Source organism: Coenobita brevimanus, chromosome 42 (assembly GCF_032717465.1).
Source record: "Coenobita brevimanus isolate Jiangsu-jjx chromosome 42, ASM3271746v2, whole genome shotgun sequence".
NCBI lineage: Eukaryota > Metazoa > Arthropoda > Malacostraca > Decapoda > Coenobitidae > Coenobita > Coenobita brevimanus.
Genome location: NC_136995.1, coordinates 3,473,225 through 3,490,477, shown reverse-complemented (window position 1 = coordinate 3,490,477; position 17,253 = coordinate 3,473,225). Strand labels below are relative to the sequence as shown.

General features: G+C 40.0%; 1 protein-coding gene across 1 annotated transcript in view; it reads left to right on the top strand.

The window, feature by feature from the left end:
- The window catches only part of LOC145397668 (son of sevenless homolog 2-like), a 214,460-nt gene that overhangs the window by 18,042 nt on the left and 179,165 nt on the right, over window positions 1–17,253 (top strand). The window contains exons 3-10 of the mRNA XM_080270708.1: window positions 906–1,046; window positions 1,559–1,642; window positions 2,287–2,367; window positions 5,201–5,356; window positions 6,856–7,044; window positions 9,443–9,652; window positions 13,220–13,359; window positions 16,110–16,237. Coding sequence (XP_080126834.1) covers window positions 906–1,046; window positions 1,559–1,642; window positions 2,287–2,367; window positions 5,201–5,356; window positions 6,856–7,044; window positions 9,443–9,652; window positions 13,220–13,359; window positions 16,110–16,237 — 1,129 coding nt within the window. The remainder of the gene's footprint in view (window positions 1–905; window positions 1,047–1,558; window positions 1,643–2,286; window positions 2,368–5,200; window positions 5,357–6,855; window positions 7,045–9,442; window positions 9,653–13,219; window positions 13,360–16,109; window positions 16,238–17,253) is intronic.

Genomic DNA, 17,253 nt, shown 5'->3' with positions numbered 1-17,253 from the left:
TTTTGGGTGTCTGCCCTTTCCTCTCCTCCATCCTTCTTTCCTTTCATCCTCTTCTGTCTTTCTTTCCTTCATTCTTTCCTTTTCCTTCTGCCTGTGGGAGACTACACTGAGTGACAAGCCAAATGGTTTCCTGTACACCAGGAAACCTTTTACTATGCTGGGTGGTAACCATATAACCAGATTTTGGTGCCTGGTGGTGTAGTGGGTAATTACGGCTCTCCAGTCTAGATTGAGCCAGTGAAGGTTCATATCCAAGGGGTGGTTGGGGTTTATTGCTCATATAATGCCACTCAGGGGTGAGTGAGACTGGTCACTCTCATCTTCAATGTCAGGACCAACTTTCTTAGCCCTGGGCTTCTATGCCTCTCATGGGGCAATGTAGGATTAGATGATGGATGGATGGATGAATAAGTGGACAATTGGTAATCTAGTACATTAAGTTGCCCCAGCCAGAGTTGGCCTGTGAGGGTTTTGAGTTCAAGAGGTTGTTGGGGTTAACTGCCTGCATAATGTCATGTAGAGGTATGTGGCTGGTCGCCCTTGCCATAAATGCCAGACTAAGCAGCATAGCCCTGGACTCCTGTACTCCTGATTTCAGGGGCGGTACAGTCTTGGATGATGGATGGATGGATGAATGTAATGTGTTTGATTGTTTCTAGTCCGGTTATGATGGTGATGATGTTTACTACCAGATATTTACCAAAATGTGTGTTTTTACATAGGTATCCCTTTTTTTTTCTCTCTCTCTGACAGTTAATATGTGACATATACACTGTAATCCTTGTATTATTTTATGAACAGGTTAAAATCCTTGCTTTGGAGATCCCTGTATGTGCATGAAAATTTTGGTTTAAATAATGAAGAGATAATAACCACCTTTTTCTTTTTTTTTCTGATTTGTGTAGGACGTGGAGGAGAGAGTACAGCGGACATTCCCTAACCCCATCGACCGATGGGCCATTGGGGATGCTCAGGCGGCCATCGAGAAGGGCCGCAAAAAGTCCCCTCTTGTACTGCCCGCAGAGAAGGCACACCCGCTTCTACGGGTGAGTACTGTACAGCGTCTATTATGAATCTCAGTTACTTTGTTTGATGCCCTTTATTACAGGTTATTATAATTATAAAGCTGTTAGAGATTGCCATACCGTGGAATACCCCCCATCCCACTTTTTAAAATACAGTACCGTGTGGTTTCACTGTAACGTATGTAAAAACATTAAGAATTGTTAACTGATCGGTCTATAGCCAGATGCCTTAAATCCAGCAGGGGTGGCCTCAGACAAATCACCTCCATGTCACCCTGTCCTGTGCCATCAGGCTCCCATCTGTCCCAGCTCATACCCCCGTCACTCATATACCCCTTCACCCCATCCCTTCATCTCATCCTCAGTCTTCCCTTCCCCTTATCCCTTTCCAGACACACTCCTCTGTCAGATTGTCATTCTTCTTTCTCTTCACTGTCCAGACTGCTGTATTTAATAGTCTTTCTTATAATTGAGTGGATTTGATGTGTTATGCACTGCCAGTACTGTAATTGTATTTTTCTTTCTTTCTCCAGGATGTTCTACAGACGAAGATAGACTATCAAGTAACCTTGTATATAGTAGCAGTTTTAGAGTACATTTCAGCAGATATCCTGAAGGTAAGTTATTGAACTAGGTGTATTGAAACAGTCATGTTATAAAGTTTAATTATCATACAAAATGATGTTGAAGTATGGTTGTGAAATGACAGTTAATTAAAAAATACTTTAATCCAAACTTGTACTGAGAAGTTGCTTTGATGGGTTTTGCTCCTGTGGTGAATTTGATTATTTGATTGCTTTAAAAATGTTGTAAATGGTCCAACACTAAGTAACTGCCATGATAGCTGTGACTGAAGTATATCTCAGTTGATTGTTAGATAGAAAAGCTTGTATAGGAAAAAAGTTTGCAGCGCGTACTCTTTGTCATTAGCATTATAACCAAGATAATTCCCTGTAGTCTTTGGAGCTGAAGGTTTGAGATATTGTGGATTTACTACTAGAGATATTGCGGATTTACTGCTTGAGATATTGTAGATTGACTGTTGGAGATAATGTGGATTTACTGCTAAACGTTTGTATACTTAATAAAATGTTTAGCAGTAACAGTAATAAAATCGCAAGTTTTTTCTGGACCCTTCCTCACCCCATCCTAATGTGGGAAATGAGGTATGATGATAAACTCAGCATTCAGTATCGGAATCCAGTTTCTTCCTGTTCATATTATGTTACTACCATACTAAGTTCAATTTCTCCTTTGACAGCTTGCGGGGAACTATGTCAAAAATATCCGGCACATAGAGGTGACACAGCAAGACATCAGAGTGGCAATGTGTGCTGATAAGGTGAGTTTACCCTCTCAAGGTCACATTTGCTTTAGCATTTAATTCCAGCTAATGCCAGAGGTTTTGGTTCAGTTGAGATAGAGGCAGAGATTCTCATGCAGTTAGGAAGCTTGCTAACACCTCTTCATTACCGCTTTATTTCTGGTTCTGTACAGTTCTTATATTCTTGTGTGTTATTTATGCAATCTGTATCTATATTAAAACGGTATAAGTAGCAATGAGTAATTAGGAAAATAAATAGTAAAGGAAGAGATTCTAGGAAGCCTTCTTAGTTGACAAGAAAATGGGTCTGAATCTTAGGAGCCTGGAACCTTGGTGTTAATATTGTCCATTAACTTTCATGCTAGATACTTTTATTCAGTTGAGTTTAGGTACAGGAGCCTGAGAATGTTGATACGTAGTGTAATTTTTTTGCCCTCGGGTTGGAATGCGTTGTGGCCTGTGCACTACAGTTTGGGTTCCAGAGGTGGCCAGAGGCTTTTCTATCGTATAAACACTACTGGGGGCATAGATTGGTTTCCTGCCTAGCAGTGGACCCCAGTGCTCCAATGTAAACTAAATGGTATTGGCAGTTTTTATGCACCCCGGTTTTTGGTGGGAATTGGGTTTAGTATGGTGATAGTAGTATAGTGTGCAGGTTGTTTCCTATTGCTCAGTGGTAGGGTAGGACACTATTACAGCTCTTAGATCCTTTTTCAGAGCACTTTTGTAACTGGCTACATATTCTAGTCTTGATCACTTGCTACAACTAGGTTTTCAAGATGAAGAGATGGCAATTTGTGGTTAAGCTAAAGTGGACAGAAGGTAATGTTTCTTTGCAGTATGAGTCTAAAATTAAATAATTTTATTGTAGACGTGTAGTAGACCAAGAAGGTGGTACATAGATATGGTAATTGAGTAAGTGAAAAAGCAAGGTATGGAAGTTTATGCAGCTCAGTAATTGATAAGGTATCAAAATGGTTGGATGAAGCATGTACTGTACTGAGAAACACATGACAGATCTTAGGTACTGTTTTGTTAGCACTGTAGACAGTGTAATAACTGTCTGATAGATGTCAGTGAAGTTCATTAAAAAAGAAAGTGTGTGTGTGTGTGTGTGTGTGTGTGTGTGTGTGTGTGTGTGTGTGTGTGTGTGTTTATTTGCCCACTTGTATTTACTTAGTTGTGATATACAGGAAATGAGCTATACTTTTTGGGTCCCGTCTCCATGTCTCAGTCGGTCAAACTTTGCTTTAAACTCTTTTAAGTTTTTGGATTGGATGATCTCTTTGTCCAGGCTATTCCACAGGTAATTGTATCTGTGTGGAAATCTGTATTTCTTGATATCCTTCAAACAACTTGTCTTTTTCAATTTCTTTCAGTGACCTCCTGTTTCTCCCCCATCTTATACAGTCAGATGTTCTCTGTCAGTTTTGTATATACCCATCATGGTCCTGGACACTGTAGTCATGTTGCCCCTCTCTTTTCTCTCTTCTAAGGAAGGGAGACCAAGCTTTTCTAGTCTTTCCATGTATGATAGATCTGCCAGGCTAGGGACTGTCTTGAATGCTGTTATTTGTATTCTCTTGATCTTGTTTTTTATCTTTCATTTTTATGTGGGGACCACACCACTGCCACATACTCCAACCTGGGGTGGATCATAGCCACTATCAATTTTCTCATCATCTCCTCATCTTTGTAGAGAAATGACACTTATGTTTGTCAGGAACATATATGTCTCTCTGAGGTCTTGTTAACTTATATTTCGGGTGACAAATTATCGTGGACCAACACTCCCAGGCCCTTCCCATCTCTCGCTTTTGTGATTGGTTCCTTTCCAATCGAATAGTTCAGTGATGTCCCCTTGGTACTTTTACCCATTTCCAATATTTTGCATTTTTTTGCATTGAATTTAATTTCCCATACCTGGCTCCAATCGTAAATCCTATCCAGGTCTTCCTGCAGCATTTTGCAATCCACTTCAGCTTCCACTCTCCTCATGATCATCTGCATACAGACTTGCATAACTGTTCATTCCGTCCACCACATCATTTATGTAAATTAGGAACGTTACAGGTGCCAGCACTGAGCCCTACGGAACTCCTCTTGTTACTTCCTTCTACCGTGACATCTTGTCTTTTATTACTGTCCTCATCTGTCTGTTTCTTATGAAGTCTGTCATCCACTCCAAGAGGTTCTCCTTCAGTCCTCCTTTGTGCTCCAATTTCCTTATAAGTTGTGTATGGGGTACCTTGTCAAAGGCTTTCTCCAGATCTAACTACACACAGTCCACCCAACTATCTCTCTCCTGTAGTACATCAGTTGCCTTTAAGTAGAAGCTAAATGGATTAGAGACACACGACCTTTCATATCTGAATCCAAACTGACTTTCTGCTAAAATGTCCATCTCCTCCAGATATTTTATCCATCTGTCTTTGAGGATTCTATATTTCTCACAATTTTGCTAGCGTGCTGGTCAGGGACACTGGTCTATAATTCAGGGGTTCTTCCTTATTCCCTCCTTTGTAATTTGGTAGCACATTAGCCCTCTTCCATTCCCGAGGCACATTCCCTTCTTCCAGAGAACACTCAAACCGTGAATCACATCTGCCAGTAGTTCACTGCATTCCTTTAGTATCCAGTTTGAGATCCTGTCAGGCCCTGGGGCCTTCCTTACATCTTGAGTTTCCAGTAATTTATACACTTCTTGTGTGTGTGTGTGTGTGTGTGTGTGTGTGTGTGTGTGTGTGTGCACATGTATGTGTATGCAAATGTGCATGTTTGTCATTCCCACCATCTATTTTACTCCAAATCTTTTTTAACTAACCCATTGTTCATTCTGTCTCTCTTGTAGGTGCTGATGGACATGTTTCAGCAGGATGAGGAGGGTGAGCTGGGAGGTGTAGGTGAGGAGCCTAATATGGACACCTCCATCACCTATGATGAACTGGTGAAGGACTTGATACAGGAGAAGAAAACTTTCATTAGGGAGCTCAATATGATCATGAAGGTAAGATAAGAAGGAAAAAGATCAAATTTACGACTTGTATACAATACTGTATGTACTGTACTATACACGCATACTTAAAAGAGAGGAGAAAGAATACTACAAAAGTAGTATTTTCATATCATAAAAGACATTTAATATTTGAATATTTGGGTTGATGGAAACCCCCTTTTCCCTCTTCGTAGACAAAGAGAGATAGCAGCTCCATCACCTTGCTTTAATAATGCATGCAGTCTTATATATTCTGCAGCTCTGGGCAAAGGGAGCATGTAACCTGAGTCTCTTCCCTTCTCCAATTTGTGTCCTGGTAGGGATCAGAGAGCCATGTTTTGGGGGACTTTTCCGCTCAGTACAATGACTTCATCTTACCTTCACTTGGACAGGCACTAGTCCCATGCTATGACATGGTCACTACTGTGCTGTGCAATAGTGTACTGTATAAAGAGCCACCAACACCACAGTATTGTACTGACATGGTGCAATGATCAGTAAGGATTGCATGTGCAGCACCCTAAAAAAAAATGAATATTGGTAGTGTTAAGTTCGCTGTGGCATTATGTGAGCAAGGGACACACTTGGGTAGCAGGTATGGTACACTGTATAGGACAAGGAGTCAACAGCACACAACTGTATCCTGTATTTCTCTGACACATTGCACAGAACAGTAAGGATTGCACAATAGTATGAAACACCAGTGATGAACATAGGCATGTAACATCTTTGCACTAACATGGAAGAGAGATGACTATCTATGTATATCGGGCTCATCTGGAATGTTGTAGAGTGCTGTATTGAACTGAGGCATAGGTTTTGGGATCGTATAAACAAAAATGGCGTTCAAAAAGTGGAAAGTGGGTGTTAAGAACTTGAGATTGTATAAGTGAATGAACATATATCAGTCAATCTTATAATGAGGGATATCTGTACTGCAGAGTTAAACACTTTGGAATGTGTTCCCTCGTTTCATGGGACTGTTGTACCAAAATGGACATAGAAAGGTCTTCAGAATGATCCTAAATGAGGAACCTTTTAGGGATTATCTACAGGGATCCCAGTATGGCCCCTGTAACTGTCCTTTGTTAAGAATAGTGTTGATAATGAGGTGTGGTGTATGAATGTATCATGATTACCAGGTTCCTGTTTATCAGGACCTTTAATCTGTGTCAGATAGTTCTAGAAATTTGATCTTTTTATATTCCCTTCATGTTCTCATATCATTTAAGTACACATACATTGATCTGTTCTATTGGCCTTCCTGATTTTCATTTTTCATTTTTATTTCTTTTCTGTGTCTGACTGTCGACATAAATATAACAATTTTTACCAGAAGGCTCAGTGACTGTCCAGTGTGCTGCACACCTTTCATATATCACCAGTTTGGCACTAATACTCAATTTATGTCTTTAATACATGCTAAGGCTGAGTCTTTGGGGGCTGGTCTAATGCTAAACTCTTCCATGTAGCCCATTTGTATATACTTACCATTGTTGATTTCTTTTCAGGTGTTCAGAGACAAACTGCTGCAAATTCCATCACTGCAAAAGAGTCGAGAACTGGATACAGTATTTTCCAATATCTCTGAAATCTATGAATTCTCTGTCAGTATGCTAGGCTCTTTAGAGGATACCTTGGAAGTTACACAAGAAAATGAGTCTCCTGCAATTGGCATCTGTTTTGAGGAAATGGCTGAGGTGAGTTTGTCTGACATAGTACCTATCTATCTATCTATCTATCTATCTATCTATTGCGAGGCACCTTAATTTCAGAAGGGATGGCCTCAAACAAATTGCTTCCATGTCGTCCTGTCTCTCTCCATTTGCTCCCCCTTCAGCTCGCACCCCTTTCTCTCATATACAGTACCTCTCCACTCCATCTTATCCTTGTCCTCCTCCTCTCTCTCCCCCCCTCCGTATCACTCACATACACTGTCTTTGTCAGTCTCTTACTCTTCATCCTCTCTACATGGGCAGACCACCTCATTGTATTTCTCCTAACGCTTTCTATCACTTCGACATCCACACCACAATGCACCTTCATATCCTCAGATGTCATTCTGTCTTTCCATGTAACTCCACCTGCTCCTCTCAAATAATCCACATACTGTATACTGCTGTCACTCTTGACTTGTGTCCCTCCAACAAGATTCAGGCTTCACTTCCATTATCACAATACTGTCATGCAGCAACCTTTTTACTTCCATGCTCACTTCTCTGTTTCTTATCACTGCTTTCAAAAAAACAGCAACTTCCCTGTTGTACACTTTCAAGCACTTCACCCTCTGAAGTTCCATCCTTAATCATCACACTACCCAAGTACTTAAATGCACTCACATTTTCTGTTTCCTCACCATCCAGCCACACTGTACATTCACTGACTTTATTTCTTTCGAAGACTATAACCTTCTGGATTCACCTTTGGATTCCATTTCATACACACTCTCCCAAACTCATCCACCAAGCCTTGCAGTTCCCCTTCATCTTCACTTAATACAGTATTATCTGCAAACAGCAGGACAGGATGTTTCCAAGTGCTGCCCTCCGTCATTAGGGCCACTTCAGCATCCACTTCCCTGCCTTTTATCTCTTTTATAACCCCATCCTTATACAGATTGAACAACCATGGAGACATGACACATCGCTATATCAGTTCAACATTCAGATAGAAAAATTCACTCAATTTGCCATCCACATGCACTGCAGCATTAGCACCCTCATACATACCAGTGCTCATAATGGCATTCAGCAGCTTCCCATTTACTCCATATATTCTTAATATTTTCCACATTCCTTGTCTATCCGCTCTGTCGTATGCTTTCTCCTAACACATGAAGGCCACATACAACTTCTTCCCCTTCTCTAGAAACTTTTCCACTAAAGACCCAAGGATAATGTCTTATCTACACAACCTCTTCCCTTCCTAAAACCTCCCAGTTCTTCTTCAACTAATTCCTTTGTTATTTCCCTAACTCTGTCAATAAGTATCCTTCCATGTACATTTCCTTTTACACTAAGAAGACAGATCCTTTTTACAGGGGAATAATTATACCTGATTTCCAGTCTGGTCTTTTGTTCATCAAAAGTGCCATTTTTTCTTCAGGAATTCACTAGCTCATGAAACACATTTGCATTTTTACAATTGTAAGAGTTGTGACGTAATTCATGTGCAATTCAGAATTTTTTGCAAAGCTGGTGACAACTAAACCCTGTAGTTATTCATAATAATGCCATCCTCAAGGTTGGAGCTTCTTGAAAAGAAAGGGACTTTGACCTGTCCCTCAAAAGGTATAACAGAAGTCATCTGTCTCATGGGTAATGGATATTTATTCTATAACATAGAGGCTACATATAATATAAGTTAATCTGAGAAAGATGACTGATGAAGAGCTCCTGGTTCCTCAAAGTACAAAGGATCATCTTTGCTTCACATTATTCCTGGTCATGCCAATGAAAGTTTTAACATTTCAGGAAAATATTTCCATTCACCATAGCTAAGAACCTTGAAAGTCATAAGACAAAGTTGAAATTCTATTCTAGCTTTTACTGTCAGCCATTTCAACTCAGATAACAGTGAAAAGTGGAGGTTCTTGAAGGAAGACTAAACCTGAACCCTCCTGCAATATTTAACTCAGACTGAACCTTCTTTAAGAGATTTTTTTGATGACCATTCCATAACACAGCACAGTACAATACAGTACAGTACAGAACAGTAATCTGCATAAGATTAGACCATTGTGTGAACCAGTGATAAGAGGCGGTGTCTGTTCAAGTACTCATGGGGTACAGGTTTTTGATGTGCAAGCTATACATGATAAATATTTGCAACTGTAAGTATTTTCTAATAGAAATTTATAAATGTATCTGCGAATCCAGTTCACTATAATGTATACTGTATATCATGCATATTTATGCGTAGCATAATTCAGTACCATATATACTGTATAGTACTGTATTTGAGGAGTAGTGTGTATGATGAATGTGCATTGATGTCATGCTTATATCTGTGAATATCTCTATGTTTATATAATACTTCCATCCTTAGCTTGTGTTGCCACATAATACCACATTGTCCTTTCATTCTTAATCAATCCAGGGTGCAGAGTTTGATGTGTATGGTAAATATGCGAGTGAGGTGCTGCGGTGGGAGTGCACAGATATCCTGGGGGAAATCGTCTCACAAGCCGAGGTCGGTGCCGCGCTCACCAGTGCGGGGCATGGCTTTAAGGAGGCTGTTAAATATTACCTTCCAAAGTTACTACTTGCTCCCATCTACCATGTTTTCACCTACTTCAAGGATATTGAGGTAAGTGACATCCAGTCCAGAAGAGGTGGAAATTGAGTGGTGTGTTTTGAGTTTGGAAGTAAGAAGAGAGTGTATGATGTCCCCCGTTGTTCATCATATATTTACAGTCAACAGAGATTTCATGGCAGGCATTCCAGATTAGGGAGTGAGCCTGGTGATGAGTGCTGAAAGTTGTGATATTTAAAATCTGATTTATGCAGGTGGTCTTGTGTTATTTGCTGATGGTGAGTGAATTCCTTGTAGATTAGTTAGTGAATAGTGAGATATAAAACTAAATAAATAAAAGAATTAAAAAGTAGTTGTTGAAAAATGAGGTGTTGCACTGTATAATGTGTTGGAGAGAGAGAGAGAGATTAGCAGTAGCAAAAGAAGATAAGTACAATGGGTGTAATGATAGACAAGAATACAGCACTCTGCGAGTACATACCTCTGCTGTTGCCTATACCAGACAACTCAGATCACCATCGGATTTGAATAAACTTCCTTGTCCCATGATCCATGTATCCACAAAATTTTATTGAAACTCATCAGTAACTTTTTGAGATATTTTGGACACACAAATACATGGACAAACAGGGAAATACGTAACCACCTCCAACTCCATTGGTGGAGGTAAAAAGAGACAAATATATAAAGGATGCGGAATTTGGAGTGACACAGGAAAGTAAAGTAGCTGGTACAAGGAATAGCCTTGGCACTTAATAAAGGCCCAAATACAAATGCTGTTAGAGGATTGCATGAAGGTTTGATGATATCAGTATTGTGTGAATGTGAGACTTCAGAATTCCATGGGTATCTGAAACAGTAACTGAGAATGGTTGGAATGTGCCTGTTTAGGAGGAGTATTTGTAATGTATCATTCCTTCATTCTTTCCTCTTCCTTCTGCCTGTGGGTGACTCTGCACTGAGTGACAAGCAAAATGGTTTCCTGCACACCAGGAAACCATTTACTATGCTGGGTGGTAACCATAGAACCAAATTTTTGGCGCCTGGTGGTTGAGTGGGTAATTATTGCGCTCCAATCGGATTGAGCCGGTGAAGGTTTGTGTCCAAGGGGTGGTTGGGGTTTATTGCTCATGTTATACCACTCAGGGATGAGTGAGGCTGGTCACTCTCATCTTAAATGTCAGGACCAACTGCCTAGCCCCAGGCTCCTATGCTCCTCAATGGGGCAACATAGGATTGGATGATGGATGGATGGATCACATTGTTTACCCAGCTGTCAAGATTATCTTGTAACCTCACCAGTGCTAGCTAAATATACTGTTGCATGTTGACCTGACAGCTGCTGCATTAAGTTTCCTGGTCTATCCCCTCATGCGGGAAAAAAAAAAAAAAAAATTGCTCTCATGAAATGAAAGAGTACGCAGAAAAGTACAGGAAAGACATATATGAGTTGATTATTTACCTTAGTTCATCCGTGGTGAAGTATTGAAGTTGTGCATTCCATACTTTTAATAGGGAGATACTGAGGATGCGTGGGTGGTGGCAGGATGCATGGTTGGTGATGGAAATAGCTCAGCTGAGATGCCAAATGGCATTAGAAATGCCCCCCCCTCCTCAAAAAAAAAAAAAAAAAAAAAAAAAAAAAAAAACGATGTATGTAGCAGCTACACGTTTTCCATCATATGAAGTAAGTAGCAGCTATTGGGTTAATCCCCCCCCCCCCGCATGTCTAGTGATGTATCTTTGTTTTTGTTATGCCTAGATGATTTTGCTAATATTGGAAAGTGATATTTTTTTTTTTTTTTTTTTTTTTTTTTTTTACTGAAGACATTGAACATAGCCTTCATCAACTCTTTTACCAACATTTGTCCTTCTTAAGTAAAATATTGTAATCTGAAGTTAGCAGGAATAAATTGTTGTTGCTTAACTCTCGTCTGTCTGGGTGAGCAGACCTGTTAGCCACAGGCAAGCAACTGCTTCTGTGGGACCCTCATACAGTTACAGTATATTACAGTAAAGTAAAAGTCCAGTAATCTGAATGGCAGGGGACTGAGGGTCTTTTGGACTACTGGTTTTTCGGACTGTTGGAAGGGACCTTTGAAAACATTAGAAATATCATATTTATCCATCCATCCATCATCCAATCCTACATTGCCCCATGAGGAGCGGCCCGGGACAAGGCAAGTTGGTCCTGACATTTAAGATGAGAGTGAAGAAAAATTTCACCTTGAAAAATATGAAGTATACTCAAACCTTGATTTAAAGGACTAAATGGGGAATCAACTTGTCCCTTACTTGAAAATGTCCATTGTTTTACCACATATAAAGACAGTCTTATTATGAAATGCAATGATAGTTTCATGTATCTTACCTATTTATATGATTATGAGTATTTATGGGTACTTTATAAAGAAACATATTAATGTGTGATTAATGTATGATTTTTGAAAGGTCTTGTCCGTGTGTCAGGTAGAATATGGAGTCCCCTAAATCTGAAATCCCTTAAATCGAGGTTTGAGTGTACTGGGATATTTGGATTATTGGTGGTCTGATTGGAGGACTTTTACTGTACATACATTATATAGGGGACTGGCATCCACTTGTAGTAGACAGTGCCTCACAGGGATTGGACCAGGGTAGCTTTCCACTGAGAGATGTAAGGAAATAGGAAGTTTGGCTCTTGGGTGTACGCTACAGTTACTCTACCCAGGGTGCACAGTGCCATTGCATGTTGGCTTCTCATCTTTGCTAGAATAAAATCTTAAATATGTCACTGGATTGAAGGGGTTACTCTATTTACCCATAGTTACCCAGTGAGCCAGAGCTCCATAATTAGAAAAGAAATAATAGTAACCATAACAGTCGGGTGTAGGAATGAACCTGCTTTTTGGAATAGAGAGAGTGATGTTTGTGAAAGGGTAATTTTGTAGTTGTGTGTGTGTGTGTGTGTGTGTGTGTGTGTGTGTGTGTGTGTGTGTGTGTGTGTGTGCATACTTGTTAGTCATTGGTAGAACTGACTGGATGCGAATGTATGAATGTAAGTAAAACATACCACATGCTTGCACTGTAAATGACCTTCTCACCTTGGACTTTGAACTTGGGGACATAGGTTATGTACATTGTGAGATGAGTACAGTACTTAGATAACTGAACCATTCCACTCCCAGTGGACTGTCAGCTTTTTTCTGCCATGCCTCAGTCATAGTGATGTCTTGTGTACTCTAGAGTTAAGCCCCCCAGAAAGTGATATTTTGGGGGGTGGGGATTGGGGTGTCAAGGAAAGCCATTCTGTTCATAGGCCTTTTAATGTACTGGATTGCAGTAGCCCAGCCTTAGCCCCTACACCTTGAAGGGTTTGATATGGGATTAGCTATTAGTGTTTTTCTTCAAATTAATTTTCCACCTTATTTTTTTCCCCCCATCCATCATCCAATCCTACCTTGCCCCATGAGGAGCGTAGGAGCCCGGGGCTACACAAGTTGGTACTGACATTTAAGATTAGAGTGACCAGCCTCAGTCATCCTTGAATGGCATTTTTTTTTTTTTTCCCCATGTTTGAAATTAAGCAGATGCTAACAGTACAGTACCACTTCCATTAACCCAAATATTTTTCCTCCTTAGGTACTACTAAGTAACACAGATTCTGAAGAGGAGCGTGAAAGCTTAGAACAAGCAAAAGGGTTGTTATGGCCCCTGCAGAATCAGTTGGAGCGCAACATTCAGAATTCACCCTATGCTACTTATCTCAAGAGGAAACTAGGGTAAGGTTGCTTCTTGTGTTTGATTGTGATGAAGATTTTTTTTTTTTTTTTTCCCCAATGTCCTTGTCAAACATTGTTTGCCTCATATGTTTTTGTTGTTTAATTCATATTTGTAGTATATAAAAATAAGTCGTTTAACATCTTCCATTGCTGTTGTCAGCAGAGAAGTATCGGTGAACATTTGCTCGTGGCTGTACCTTTGTTTTACCTATGCATATGCTCCGCAAACAACATAAAACCCGCCATGGCAGTTAATAGTGTCCTTCCACACTGTGCATATGTGCTTCCATACATAATTTCTGACTGTTCTCTAGGATGGTTAAGAATGGCCAAATTATGTGCTAGTGTTGTTAATATGTTTGCCAAAAGACTGTAGAGGTAAAATGTTGATTGTTCACTGTAACTAGACAGATTTTTGCCCTTTTGCAGACTATTACCCATAGCTCAGTGGTAGAATGAGACAAGACTGTGGATTTACATCCATTCCATAGTACTTCTTCGTGACTAGCCATATTTAAACATTAATCTCTTATTATAGTTCAGGATTCAGCATGCCATTTTTATTTCTGGCAGAAGTGAACAGTGCCATATAATTGATAAGGCATTTAACCCTTTGAGTACTGCCGGTGATTTACAAGTGGTTCCCAATAGGTGTCATTTTCCACCAAAATATTATTATTTTATTTTATTTATTTATTTATTTATTTATTTTTAAGGTGATCTGAATAGTTTTCATATGACACTGAAATTTCATGCAAAAAAAAATGCAGTTTCAAAAAATAATTAAAAATGCATTTTGAACATAAAAAGAGTTCAAACAAGTACCAAATATCTGCCAAAGGTATAGGTTTACTTTCCGAAAGACAGAGACAGACATATGACTAACACAGATTCCAATTATACGATGTTATAAAAATTGAAATTCCTTAAAAATGAATTTTGACAATATTGTGGATTGTGCATATACATGGTCTTGTATTAAGAAAAAAAAAGTTTCCATTCATAAACACTTCAGCCTGACATTCCATACTTTTAAACATAAAAAGGATTCTAACTGATACCAAATACATGCCAAAAGCACATGATTGCCTACCTAAAGCTTCAGACACACATATGACTGACACAAAATACAATTATACAATGTAATAAAAAGTACAATTCCTTGAAAATCCATCCATCATCTAATCCTGTGTTGCCTCATTAGGAGCATAGGGGCCTGGGCCTGGGCAAGTTGGTCCTGACATTTAAGATGAGAGTGACCAGCCTCACGTATTCCTGAGTGGCATTATGCGAGTAAAAAACTCCAACCACCCCTTGGATATAAACCTACACAGGCTTAATCTGATTGAAACACTTTAATTACCCACTAAACCACCAGGCGCCATAACTTCGTTATATGGTTGCCATCCAGCATAGTAAATGGTTTCCTGGTGTACAGGAAACCATTTGACTTGTCACTCAGTGTAGAGTCACCCATAGGCAGAAGAAAGAGGAAAGAATGAAGGAAAGAAAGACAAAAGAAGGAGTGTAAAGTCACCCTAACTTTGAAAGACAGTGTAAAAGGCCACTACAGTACATTATACAACACTTGTTCCTGTTGTTTAACACTTCTCCATCTGGTCAAGCAGACCTATAAACCACAGCCAAGCAATTACCATGGTCAACCAGACCCATCAACCACAGATAAGGAATCATCAATGCAGGGCCATACCCTGCAGTGACATGAAAACATGAGAAAAATGGCTACACAGAAAAATGCAGTGGACACACAAAACATAATGGTAAAATGGATTTAAATCATGGTACAGTACTGTAAACTAGAATAAAATCAGCGTCAGCACTCATGATTTGACCATCTCGCATCAGTCTTACCCAGGATCTCCCGCTTCTAAAGAATCAGCTTTACCCTCTTCCTTTTCCCTGGTGGTGGGGCCATCATCATACACCCTAGGAAGAGGCATGCAAGGAATAGCTAGGCCTGGAGCAGGTAGAGAACAATCATAAAAACCACCATGTGCACTGCCATAACAACTGTCTGAGAGGAGGTGTTTACTACGTTGTTACCGGACGGGCACTAGGAACGACCAAGGGGGTCTCCAGCAGCCACTGGTGAACAACCCAGCCAGGCAGGGCGGGGCCACTGGGCCGGGTGCGAAAATCCTCTTGCGGCCATAATATCCACCTGCATGCATGCATTTTGTCTGGATATTATGAATAGTGTACAAGTAATGGTTTCGAACAGCCAGCTCAAAGCATCTGGATTACCTGGGTAGTGGCCATCCAGATAATCGAGAGATTACTGTATATTGAAAGATGAGTGTGTCTGTTATAAAGTTGAAATCTCACGGTTTTGTCGTACCATAATTTTTCAGGATGATGAGATGAAAAAGCAGTGTTTCTGGTGATGGATATGCTAATTTCTTGGTCATTGTATATGATAGTTTAGTCAGGGTGAATGTTTCAAGATGCAAATTTTAGAAGGGACCGAAAATATTGTACAGCGTGAGTGGGGATAATTTGACAAGGGTGCAGGATTGGGGGGGGGGGGAACAAGATTCCTCCACATGGACACTTGAAGTAATTAATCACCTTTATACACCAAACAGATCAAGGAAGTTACATGTGCATTAGTTTGTATTGAGGTAAATTGCAGTCGGAACTATGTGTTGTAGTGAGGTATGTTGAAGTTTATGTGTCAGGGGGTTCTTTCAGTTTATCATACAGCTTCTCATGCTTATTTACTTTTACAGTGAGATCAACTTACGACACAGACGGCAAAGCAAACAGCAGACCTTGATCAAAATGAAGGACTTGCAGCGTTCCATAGATGGCTGGGAGGGCAAAGTCATCACTCAGTGCTGCAATGAGTTTGTTTATGGTAAGAATCAGCTTGGCTTTCATTACTACAGTTCTCTCACCTTTATGTGGTCAAGTTTTTTGTTCATTTGCTGCTTGTTTTATATATCTCTTTGGCAGAAAAAGACAGTGCTTTGGTTCTGCATCCTTTTCGTAGCACCTTTTGAGTAGTTTCATAATTTATTGTTACTTTGTTGGTGCAGTTCAGTGTTAAGAATGGAGAGATGGCGGTTTTAGACTAAGTGAAAGTGAAAAGTGTGTAGCTGTTGTACATGTGATTTAGGTCAGTCTGTCTGTCAGTATATCTGTGTGAATCCATCTGTCTTTGTGTCCATCTGTCCATCCATGCATCAATCTACCCATCTGTCTATTTGTATTCATCTATCTGTGATTATATATAGTCAAATGTTTTCATCCCAGGAGGGGTGACCCCAGATTAATTGCGTCCATATCACATTGTCTTCTACCATTTGGATGTTCTTTCTCCAACTCACACCATCCTCACTCACTCCTCCCCATCCCATCATTTCATCCTCAGTCTCCCTCTACTCTTCACCTGTCACCTCATTGACATACTCCTACACTCTCCAAACCACTTTCGCATTATCTGTTCATTCTACTTGTAATTGTGTATTTTATAGATTGTCAAGAGTGTAATGGCAGCAGAGTAGGTGGATACGTGCAGTCAGTGGTACAAATGATTGAGAGGTTGTTGTTGTTGTTGTTGTTGTTGTTGTTTTTGCTCTTGCTCCAGGCTCATCTGGATGTGAGAGGTAGAGGAGAAAGATGAAATGTCTGGTTATAGAATGACTGAGGGTGTGTGTCAGAAGTCTGTTAGTAGGCATCAGCAGAATGAGTTGGCATGAGAATAGCAGTACAGTATGTAAATCATCATCTTGAGTAATGTTCCTTGCTTACATGGATCAGCCAAAGATGGAGTGAGCTATAGTAGGGTCCAGAAAGCAAGGAATGAGAGAAACCAGGCAGAGAGAAGTAATTGGCAGCATGCCCAGTGAAATGAGCCACTCAGATTCACTG